This window comes from Pseudophryne corroboree, chromosome 4, assembly GCF_028390025.1.
Source record: "Pseudophryne corroboree isolate aPseCor3 chromosome 4, aPseCor3.hap2, whole genome shotgun sequence".
NCBI lineage: Eukaryota > Metazoa > Chordata > Amphibia > Anura > Myobatrachidae > Pseudophryne > Pseudophryne corroboree.
The window spans coordinates 646,063,961-646,076,359 of NC_086447.1; the positions used below are offsets into that span (position 1 = coordinate 646,063,961).

Consider the following 12,399-nt stretch of genomic DNA (forward strand, 5'->3'; position numbering starts at 1 on the left):
GCTGCCCGAGGGGTCTCGGCTTTACAACTTTGCCGAGCAGCTACTTGGTCAGGGGCAAGCACGTTTGCAAAATTCTATGAATTTGATACCCTGGCTGAGGAGGACCTGGAGTTCTCTCATTCGGTGCTGCAGAGTCATCCGCACTCTCCCGCCCGTTTGGGAGCTTTGGTATAATCCCCATGGTCCTTACGGAGTTCCCAGCATCCACTAGGACATCAAAGAAAATAAGAATTTACTTACCGATAATTCTATTTCTCGTAGTCCGTAGTGGATGCTGGGCGCCCATCCCAAGTGCGGATTGTCTGCAATACTTGTACATAGTTATTGTTAACTAATCGGGTTCTTGTTGTGAGCCATCTATTCAGAGGCTCCTCTGTTATCATGCTGTTAACTGGGTTGTCACAAGTTGTACGGTGTGATTGGTGTGGCTGGTATGAGTCTTACCCGGGATTCAAAATCCTTCCTTATTGTGTACGCTCGTCCGGGCACAGTATCCTAACTGAGGCTTGGAGGAGGGTCATAGGGGGAGGAGCCAGTGCACACCAGATAGTCCTAAAGCTTTCTTTTTGTGCCCAGTCTCCTGCGGAGCCGCTATTCCCCATGGTCCTTACGGAGTTCCCAGCATCCACTACGGACTACGAGAAATAGAATTATCGGTAAGTAAATTCTTATTTTCACATTAATCAACCAATAGTGGTTCCGATTCTGTCTGACACATCGGTCGCTCCGAAGTCCTTGGACGTTGTGAGTGTCACGGACCTGGGTTGAGAACTTGGGGTTTCTTCCGATGGTCGGGTGGAAGAACTGTAGTTGGGTCGAAATAGAGACGGCCAGGTGTAGGTCTTCCTCATTCAGGACTAATAGAGAACAGAGTCCGTGAACAATGCTGGGTGCGCTGAATGAGAAATGAAACGAAAACTTGAGAATGGTGCTGGAGAACTCTGGACGGAAAAGTAAATGATGACTTGAGAACGATGCTGAAGAACACTGAATGAAGATATGAGTGATGACTTGAGAGTGACGCTGAAGAACACTGACCGAAGGGGTGAGTGATGACTTGTGAACAATGCTGAAGAACACTGAACGAAGAGACGAGTGATGACTTGTAAAGGATGCCGAAGAACACTGAACGAAGAGGTGAGTGATGTCTGGAGAACGATGCTGAAGAACACTAAACGAAGAGACGAGTGATGACTGGAGGACGATGCTGAAGAACACTAAACAAAGAGATGAATGGCCTGGTGACTGCAAGCTGAGAGGCACACGAGGCGCTGGCAGCACCGGAGTCTGTGAGCTAAGAGACACACTTGTGAACCGGAAAAACTGGAGACTGCGGGCTGAGAGTCACACTTGTATACTGGTAGCACTGGAGTCTGCGAGCTGAGAGACACACTTGAAATGCTGGTAACACTGGAGTCTGAGCTGAGAGACACACTTGGGGGTACATTTACTAAGATGGGCGTTCTGTTTAAGATAGGATGTTGCCCATAGCAACCAATCAGCTTCTACTTCTCATTTATCTAGCACCTTCTAGAAGATAATACCTGGAATATGATTGGTTGCTATGGGCAACATCCCATCTTAAATAGAACTCCCATCTTAGTAAATTTACCCCTTGAATGCTGGAAGCAATGAAGCCTGTGAGCTTGAGAGACACTCGTGAAATGCTGGTAGCACTGGAGTCTGTGAGCTGAGAGACACACTTGAGTGCTGGAAGCAATGGAGTCTGTGAGCTTGAAAGACGCTCGTGAATGCTGGAAGCACTGGAGCAACGATACTCAGGTGCCAGGCTTTGCCCGGCATCTCCTTTTAAACTTCCCGCTGTCTTCTCATTGGCGGAGGGGCGGTGCTAACATCACCAGCTCCCTCGCCCCCACGTGGACGGACATGGCGGCGCCCACGGAGCCAAGGACCAGCGGCGGCAGCGTCTCCCGCACTCCGGGAGCCAGGAGCTGGCGGGAGAAGAGGACGCCCCGGAGACCAGCGCCCCCGAATGGGTAAGCGCGGCGCCTGTGACAGTGAGAGCTTTGAGGATTTATGTCAAGAGGACCGCTCGTCACAGGAAGTCTGACTTGCTTTTTGTCCTTTACGACGCTGCAAAGATTGGATGTCCTGCTTCTAAGCAATCCATTGCTCGTTGACCATTCAACAGGCTTATTCATCGGCAGCATTGCCGCTTCCGAGTTCTATTCAGGCCCACTCCACAAGGTCGGTGGGTTCTTCCTTGGGGGGCTGCCCGGGGTGTCTTGGCCTTACAGTTGTGCCATGCAGCTACTTGGTCTGGTTTGAACGCGTTCGTGAAGTTCTATAGGTTCGATACCTTGGTCAGAGATGACCTTCAGTTTGGTCAGGCATTTTTGCAGGGGTCTCAGCACTCTCCCACCTCTTCTGGGAGCTAAATTCCTAATTAATCAATTTCCTAACTTTCAGGGATACATACAGCTTTTCAGAAACAGTGTGAAACTAAGAGAAAACCATTTTATTTACCTTAAAATAGGAATTCAATACCTACAGGTAATTACTTTTCTCCTAGTCCGTAAGGGATACTGGACGCCCACCTCAGTGCTTCGTGTTCCTGCTTACCTGGTTGTAAGTGTTCTTGGTTGGGCCTGCTGTTGCTGTTCCTGTTGGTTAGCATTGCTATCCTTTGTTGTAGTAAGCGTTGCGTTCCTCTGTTCTGGTTTGCACTGCTATCCTTTTTGTTGTTGTTGTTGTGTGTTGGTTCGTTACCTCACAGCTTTCGTATTTTCCTTCACTCAAAGTATGTCCATCTCCTCGGGCACAGTTTTCCTAGACTGAGTCTGCTAGGAGGGGCATAGAGGGGAGGAGCTAGCACACACTAATGATTTCTTAAAGAGTCAGGCTCCATTGGACCCGATCTATACCCCATGGTACTAATGTCATCCCAGTATCCCCTACGGACTAGGAGAAAAGGAATTACCGGTAGGTTTTAAATTCCTATTTTAAGGTAAATAAAATGGCTTTCTATTAGTTTCACACTGTTTCTGAAAAGCTGTATGCATCCCTGAAAGTTAGGAAATTGATTAATTAGGAAATTTTTTAAATTACAAGATTTAAATGTTTAATTTTCTGATCTTGCTTTGTAAAAGGTTACTATATACATTTCATTAGCTGCTTGCACGTATTTGTTGAAAATGTATTTACTCTGTTTTATCTTTACAGAATATTATTTAAAGACAAAGAACGGAATTGGGATGAGATTGAGAAGAAACTAAGAGCAGAGAGTGAAATTCCTATTTTTAAAACGTCATGTGTGGTATGTGACCATGTTTCTTTCATAATACAGTAATTACAAATAAGTTATTGGGTATTTGGGTCCCTAATTCAAGTAATTTGCATTTGGTCAAATTCATTATTATTGTTTAATGCAATGCTAAAATATATATTTTAGTCTTCCCATTTTAAGAAGTGTAAATATATATTGCTTTAATTATTTAGTATGTTACGCTTTATTTATATACCTATACTTATGTACAGTATAATCCATGCTTTCACACCATAGAAAATTATATATTCTCATGATGTTAGGTATTTTTAGAAAAAATAAGCTCACCATACATCCAGTGATATCACAACCAATAAAGCAATTAGCCAAATATCACAGCGCATGCCACAAAAACTACCACCATAGTGACAGATGATGATCTTTTTGAAATCATTAGAATATTTTTCAGGCATGTAGAAATATGCAGTTGAAATGACAAGTTGTCATCCAATTTGAACAATGGTCCTGTTGCTCGGACCAAGAGAAAAAGAGCCAAGCAACAGAATAATTATTAAAAGTTAGTACACAGGTAATTGAGCTGGCAGCAGGGACGGGATGCGGTCAATATCCCGCCGGACGGGATCCCGGCGGTCGGAATACAGACACCGGGATCCCGACCGGCACAATCCCAACATATTCTCGCTCTGTGGGTGTCCACGACACCCATAGAGTGAGAATAAATTACTGTACCCGCAGGGGGCTGCGTTGCACTCGCCCCCCTGTCGGGATTGTGCCGGGGCGGGATCTCGTACTGATTCTACAGGGACAGGTTCATTTATTACAGTGTTATAATAATCGGCCAAAGGAAGATGAAAGTGTTTGTGTTTATATTGCTGAGTGCATCCTCTGTTTGGACAGTGATCAGGGACAAGTGGCTTTCATTCAGTAATACCGCTTTCACATCGCAAATCTGTGTCCGACCTGGGATTTTTAACCCGGGTCCGACCCTTTCACACCGCACTTTCGACCCAGGATATTCACAGGTTGACCCCTTTAACACTGAATCCGGATCACCCATGTAAACACTTTGGCTGCAGACTATGGGGTATATTCAATAAGAGTCTGATCCATTCCGACATGCAGTTGTCGGAATGGATCCGACAACCCCTATACAGTGGACGGCCAAATCCGACTGTCGGATTTGGCCGTAAACAGGGTCCTGCGCTGACAGCAGCGGCCAGGAGTGCAGAAGTCGGCGGCCGGCAGGGGGATTGTCGGCGGGCGTGAGCGGGACAGCGGCAGGGGTAAACTGGGCGGCGGGGGGAGCAGAGATCAGCGGCCGGCGGGAGGAGCTGGTTGCGGGGAGACATGTCTGCGGCGGCAGGGGGAGGCGCTGCAGGGAGAGAGGTGTCTGGCTGCAGTGAGAGAGGTGCCTGGCCGGAAGATGGCCAGGCATCTCTCTCCAAGCAGGGCCTCCCGCCGCAGACATGTCCCCCGCAGCAGACATGTCCCCCGCAGCCAGCTCCCCCTGCCGGCCGTCGATCTCTGCTCCCCCAACCGCCCGCAGCACCACTCGTCTTCTCACCTCAATCCGACTTGTTTTCAAGTCGGATTGAGATTGTCGGAAAGGGGACCAAAACCTGTCGGATTTGGCCCCATTTCCGACAGAAGCACGCGGATCGGCGGCTGTTCCGCCGATCCACGTGTTTTTTGACAAGTCGTGAATTCCCGACTTGTCGGAAAAATCAGCCCCTATTGAATAGGTCAGAACCTCTTCCGACCTATTTTTGTCTGAAGCTGCCGTCTTTCCGACAAGACGGCAGCTTCCGTACACCCCTATGTGGGAAAATAGTAATATTGAACAAATGTTCAGAGGTGAAAAAGACCATAACTAATCAGTGCTTAATAATAAGGGAATTGGTTAATTGTGGTTAGAGCTGAAACATTTATTTTAGAATTAGCAATGAAGAGTAAGTTATTAGAAAAACTACAGAGCAATAACATAATATTTATTTCTATTGTAAATAAATATTATCATTTGTTTAATTGTCTATGAGGAGCTGCTAAAGCCAAAATATACATAGCCACACTTGTTAATAAAGTAATTGTAAATTTGTTTTCTCTAGCATCCATAAGGGATATTGGGGACAGATTTAGTACGATGGGTATAGACGGGTCCAAAGGAACCAGTGCACTTTAAATTTTTTCCACTGGGTGTGGAGGCTCCTCCCCTGTATGCCCCCTCCCACAGGCAGTTTAGAAAAAAAGTGCCCTCAGGAGAGGATGCACACTCTGCATGCTCCAGAGTTATTCTTCAATTTCATTTATACTTTTACTTATTTCGGTATGCTGTTTGGGTAACAGCATAACAGCATACCTGCGCCGTGGGAGTTAGGGGGGAGACTGTTACCGGCCTCATGAGGTGCAGAGCCGCTTCTCCGCTGCGGGACCACCGTCCTGAAGGGCTGTTTGTTCAGCGGGACACTGCGCCTTAGCTGTCGCAGCCGCAGCTTGCCACACACCCCTAACAGTGCCTGAAGGTGATCGTCGTGGTTAATAAAAACCGTCGGGACCCCACGGTTCATTGTTCGGCAGAAGCGTGGGTGAGGCGTACGGGTCCCTCCTGGGGGGGACCCGCTGGAGGGGAGGGGTGTTGTACCAAGCATTTATGTGAGGCTACACAGCCTGTGGAGACATTGCCAGTATAAAACTTATTAGTAGCTCCGGCGCCATAGCGGGGGGCGTAGCTACATCAGAACGGACTCAGCGACATTTTGGGGCCTTCCTCTGCATAAGCAAGCAGCAGCAGCCTCTTGCAGCTCCTCGAAACGTTCACAGGATCACTGGTATCGGGTGTAGAGGGGGAGAGCCGCTATTAGTGCACAGTTTACATTCCTTTGGGGAATTCTCTGTACATCAGTATCACTGTTATATGTTATTACATAAAATGCTGATAGTCTAACCGAGGCTGTACAGCGTTGGGTGTGCTGGTGTCCTCTCTTCTGTGTCTCCTCTCACATGCATTAGGGCAGGCTTGTATTGTATTCAGTCTGTGTTGTATGTGTATTGTTTCTGTCTTTCATTATGGTGAAACAGAAGTCATGCAATGTATGTAATGCCAGATTCTCCCCTAGTTCATCGGGCTTCATCTCCTGTGAGCAGTGTAGTCAGTCATCACAAAATGCTAATATCAACATGGAGAGTCCAGAGCCTTCCTGGCTTGGGGCTATAAAAACTATGATGTCGGATATGTCATCTTAGCTCACTGCCAATGCTAATAAAACACAAGAACTGCAACAAGCAGTGGCTAACCTAACTGCCAAGGCTGATGCTTCCCATTCCCCGCTGTCTACAACAGGTGCACAAAAACGTGCTTTGCTTGCAATCCTATCAGATTCTAATCATGATGTACAGGTGGATGGGGATGATGGGGATCCCATTAGTGGGGATTCCACCCCTACACAGGGTATTGAACCCCTCATATTGGCTATACGGGATGTGTTAAAGCTCCCCATGGAGTACGCTACTAATCAGCAGTCATCTTTCCTACCACAAGACAAACTGACAGTCACCTTTCCTGATTCCAAAGAATTGGATGATTTATTTAAATTAACCTGGAAAAATCCAGATAAAAAAAGTTTTTTTAATACCTTACCATTTGCCCCTGAAGGCAGGAAATTCTGGGAAGAATCTCTAGCAGTAGTCGTCTCAGTCTCTTGCCTTTCTAAAAAGGCTGTGCTCCCTGCTCCGGGCTCTTGTACGGTAAAGGACCCGGGGGATAGGAAAATAGAGACCACTCTAAAATCTGTCTACACTGCTGCAGGTGTAGCTCAAAGACCGGTCATTGCTGGTTCATACATGGGCTACTCAGATTCAAGAGGGTCTTCCAGGCGATTTACTACTGTAACTTTCCTAAAACACATTCAGGACACGGCAAGAGTCCTCTGTGACTCCCTTAACGAGATTGGCAATATACTGTAATTGCTAGAACCACTGCTATAGCTGTGTCTGCACGCAGAGCCATATGGCTGCGTCAGTGGTTCACAGACGCTGACTCCAAACGTAATGTGGAATCTCTTCCCTTCACAGGTGAATGGCTCTTCAGAGGTGAACTGGACGCATGTATCTCCAAAGCTACTGCTGGGAAATCCACGTTTCTCCATGCAGGGGCTCCGCCTGCTAGGCGTACCTACCCGGGACTGTCTACTCAGTCCTTTAGGTCTTCCAGATTTTGATCTAGGGCCCAGAGTGCCTCCAATGAAGCTAGAGGCTCCAGCGGTAAGCATAAGAAACCAGCCATTGCTGGCTCTCAGGAAAAGAGCACCAGTTCAGCTTCCACAAAGACTTCGGCATGCCGGTGCCCACGCCACCCGAGGGGATCTCTTGGTGGGAGCTCGGTTACATCACTACAGCCACATCTGGGTCGGTTCCTGCCAAGATGCCTGGGTAAGGGACCTTATCTCTCAGGGTTACAAGCTGGAGTTCGACGGTGCTCCTCCCCAATGATTTTTCAAATCAGGTTTGCCTGTTTTGGAAAATATGCGTATTACGCTACTACTGGCCATCGACAAGTTGGTCCAGTCCCGGGTCATTGTTCCAGTACCCCTGCTTCAGCTAGGACAGGGTTACTACTCCAGTCGGTTCGTAGTGCCAAAACCAGACGGGTCTGTGAGACCCATTTTGAATCTGAAGTCCTTGATTCCTTACCTGAAAGTTTTCAAATTCAAAATGGAATCTTTGAGAGCGTTGATCATGGGCCTGGAACAACAGGAATTCCTCATGTCCCTGGATATCAAGGACGCCTACCTACATATCCCAATTTGGCCTCCTCATCAGGCCTATCTGCAGTTTGCCCTATTGAGCGATCACTACCAGTTTAAGGCTTTACCCTTCGGCCTGTCTACAGCTCCAAGGGTGTTCATGAAGGTGATGGCGGAAATTATGTTCCAGCTCAGAGTCCAAGGAATCAACATTGTCCCTTACCTGGATGATCTCCTGATAAAAGCAAGTTCCAGGGAGCTTCTACTGCTCCATATAGATCGCACTATCCAACTTCTGTCTCACCACAGAAGTCTCAACTGGAACCGTCTCAAAGGCTCCTGTTTCAGGGTATGATACTGAATACGGTAGTTAAGAGAGTATTCCTCCCAGAGGACAAGGTGAGAACACTTCAAGAGATGGTTCGCATGGTTCTCCGACCTTCTCGAGTTTCCATTCATCTTTGCATCAAATTGTTGGGAAAAATGGTGGCCTCGTACGAGGCGATAAAGTTCGGAAGGTCCCATGCCAGACCCTTCCAATTGGAGAATCTGAACAAGTGGTCCGGTTCACATCTTCAGATGCACCGGATGATTCAGCTGTCACCCCAGGCCAGGATTTCACTCCTGTGGTGGTTACAGTCTTCCAACTACTGAAAAGTCGACGTTTTGGGATTCAGGATTGGATCCTCCTCACGACAGAAGCGAGCCTGAGAGGATGGGGAGCTGTCACCCAGGGGGCGCAGTTCCAGGGCAGGTAGTCTGCCCAAGAGGCCCTACTTCCGATGAACAGGCTGGAACTTCGGGCTGTCTACAATGCTCTGATTCAGGCCTCCCCTCTACTCAGGGATCAGGCGATCCAGGTTCAGTTGGAAAATGCCACTGCTGTAGCATACATCAATCAACAGGGAGGGACAAAAAGCAGGGCCTGCATGCGAGAAGTGTCAAAGATACTTCTCTGGGTGGAAAGAAATGCAAGAGCGCTGTCTGCAATTTTCATTCCAGGAGTGGACAACTGGGAAGCGGACTTCCTGAGTCTCCACGACCTCCACCCTGGGGAGTGGGGATTACATCCTCAGGTGTTTCAACAGATTGTCGACAGGTGGGTATACCACAGATCGACATGATGGCGTCTCGCCTCAACAAGAAGCTGCTAATGCTCTCAAACCAGAGACCCTCAGTTGAGTGCAGTGGATGCGCTTACGTCGCTTTGGCCTTACTGGCTGGTCTACCTATTTCCTCCGATTCCGTTGATCCCAAGGGTGCTCCAGTGGATCAGATATCACAGAGTACACGCAATCCTGATTGCGCCGGTTTGGCCCTGAAGGGCGTGGTACGCAACTCTTCTGGACATGTCCATAGAAGACCCTTGTTCTCTGCCGCTAAGAAAGGATCTTCTTCAGCAAGGACCATTTGTCTACCTGGACTTATGACGGCTTCGTTTGACGGCATGGAAGTTGAGCGGAACATCCTAGCTCTAAAAGAGTCATTGCCACTATGGTGCGAGCCAGAAAACCTGTGACGTCAAAACACTATCATCATATCTGGAGGAGATAAGTTCTTGGTGCGAGGAACGCACGTATCCACCAGCAGAGTTTCACTTGGGACGTTTCCTACAGGCTGGTGTCGATAAGGGCTTACGTCTGGGCTCCGTTAAGGTCCAGATTTCAGCTCTCTCAATTTTCGTTCAGACCTTCTTACAAGGGGTACTCCACATACAACCTCCCTTTGTGCCGCCTACGGCACCCTGGGCTTTTGGATGTAGTGTCCTCCTGGTTTGAGCCTCTGATGATGGTAGAAGACAAGTACCTCACATGGAAGACAGTGATGTTACTGGCACTGGCTTCTGCTAGACGCGTCTTAGAATTGAGGACCTTATCGTGTAAAAGTCCCTACTTGGTCTTTCACGAGGACAAAGCGGAGCTCCGGACTAGACAGCAGTTCCTACCGAAGGTTGTCTCCGCATTCCACCTGAATCAACCTATTGTGATTCCGTCCTGTTCTGACGCTTCGGCTCCTCCGGAGTCTTTGGATGTTGTGTGTACTTTGAAGATCTATATCAGGCGCAAAGCTCGGGTCAGAAAGACGGATTCCTTATTCATGCTTTATGATGCGCAGAAAAAGGGTTATCCTGCTTCGAAGCAGACCATTGCTCATTGGATTAGGCTTACTATCCAACAGGCCTATGTGTCGGCAGCCTTTCCTGTTCCTCAGTCTCTGAAGGCCCACTCTACAAGGTTAGTGGGCTCTTCTTGGGTGGCTGCCCGTGGAGTCTCGGCTTTGCAACTATGCCGAGCGGCCACCTGGTCGGGGAAGAACTATTTTGTGAAATTCTACAAATTTGATTCCCTGGCCAAAGTGGATACCCAGTTTAGGCAGGCAGTGCTACAGCAGTCTCCGCACGTTCCCGCCCGTTCTGGAAGTTTTGGGACATCCCCATCGTACTAAATCTGTCCCCAATATCCCTTATGGATGCTAGAGAAAATAGGATTTTAAATACCTACCGGTAAATCCTTTTCTCGTAGTCCATAAGGGATATTGGGCGCCCGCCTCAGTGCGGTGACTTTCTGCAGGTTATCTGTAATGTGTTACAGGTCAGCTGTTGCTGTTTTCTGTTGCCAACCGTTGCCGGCCAGGTTATGTTTTGGTTTGCTGGTGTGTAAATCTCACCACATTTATTGTTATGTTCCTTCTCTCAATTATGTCTTTCCTTCGGGCATTGTTTTACCTATAGCTGCCTGTGGGAGGGGGCATAGAGGGGAGGAGCCAGCACACCCAGTTGAAGAAATATAAAGTGCACCGGCTCCTTGGACCCGTCTATACCCATCGTACTAAATCTGTCCCCAATATCCTTTATGGACTATGAGAAAAGGATTTACTGATAGGTATTTAAAATCCTATTTTTCTTTCCAGGAAATTTTATCAATATTGCAAGAACTGAAGCGGATTGAGAAACAATTACAAGGTATTTAGATTTACATGTTCTGCATCTACATTTATATATGCCATTTATGATGTAGTACTTGATATGTTTTTTCTTTTATTACATGAAATCCTAAACAAAGTTCATAATGCGGTTATAGCCAGCCTTCTGGTTCACTTACACAGCCTATGTGATACGCACAGACCCACAGCACAATTTTCAAAAAATAAGGCGTTACGGAAAAACACTGATGTAATCTCCTAAATATATGTATTTTGTAAAACTGGATATTCTAGATATAAAATATTCCACATTCCAGTGTATCCGAATAATTTCTGTCAATAATCATTTTCTGTTTAGTCACTAGAATCATATAAAGCAGGCTGCTTATTTTGGTACCAGAGATCAGTGTCTCAGGACATTGCTTAGCAGGAAACTGTGTCACAAGACATCACGGGCCTGACATAGAAGAAGTTACATTTCTGTTTATCTGTAAGAGTAATAACTTCCAAAAGTTAAAATGTAAAGTGGAGTCTGTTAAGCTCATATAAAATACAATGTTTTGGCAGTACAGCACTGCATAGATTTTTACACACAAACACTTCCTTAGCTTTCCAGTCCTTCTCTAACTTTCTATAGCCTTCCAAATTCACTGGCTTTCATTCAGCCAAATCTCAGTTCTGAAAAGAATATTATAATTATCTTCCAAACTCATTAATTCTAGTTAACATATTTTGTATGGATGAGTCCTCACATATATTTCTATAAATTATTGTTTTACTACCATTTCTAGGTATATACACCTATTTATTGTCATTTTTACCTGATGGTCCTTGACTAAGGCTGATTGCCAGGCTATACTATAGTGCACATTGTTTCTTTATTCACCTTCCTCCCCAGTTCACAATTTAACATTTGAAATACTGGTTCAGCATGGTGCAGCTCTTTCCTCTTTCTTCTTCTAGTTGCCTGTAGTTAAGAGAGAAATTCACCCAGTTCTCCAAAACTATCCTTCCTTTACCAAGTTCACAGGTTCTTATTTACAGATGTGACCACCTACAAACTTGCTGCAGTCACGTTAAACAGCCGTTCTAATCACACCATAGTGGTGAGCGTCGATATGATTATCTTTTCTCTTACGTCCTAGAGGATGCTGGGATTCCATTTAGTACCATGGGGTATAGACGGGTCCCTTGGAAGCCATGGGCACTTTAAGAGTTTAATAGTGTGGGCTGGCCCCTCCCTCTATGCCCCTCCTACCAGACTCAGTTTAGAAAATGTTCCCGGTCACAGCTAAGGGAGCTCTTAGGAGTTTTTATAGTTTTACTATTTTCTGAGTTTGTTAGGTTACAGGAAGGCTGCTAGCAACAACCTTCCTGCTTCGTGGGACTTGGGTGGGGAGTAGGAACCAATTCTAGAAGTTAATGGTACTCTATCTCCGCTGACAGGACACTGAGCTCCTGAGGGTGTTGATCGCAAGCCCACGAGGCGAC

The 12,399-nt window shown here is 46.7% G+C and overlaps 1 protein-coding gene across 6 annotated transcripts in view; it reads left to right on the forward strand.

The window, feature by feature from the left end:
* Positions 1–12,399, forward strand: part of CEP170 (centrosomal protein 170) — a 619,381-nt gene that overhangs the window by 588,742 nt on the left and 18,240 nt on the right. For all 6 annotated transcript variants that reach the window (XM_063917739.1, XM_063917738.1, XM_063917740.1 and 3 more), the window contains exons 16-17: positions 3,184–3,277; positions 10,897–10,948. In XM_063917739.1, coding sequence (XP_063773809.1) covers positions 3,184–3,277; positions 10,897–10,948 — 146 coding nt within the window. The remainder of the gene's footprint in view (positions 1–3,183; positions 3,278–10,896; positions 10,949–12,399) is intronic.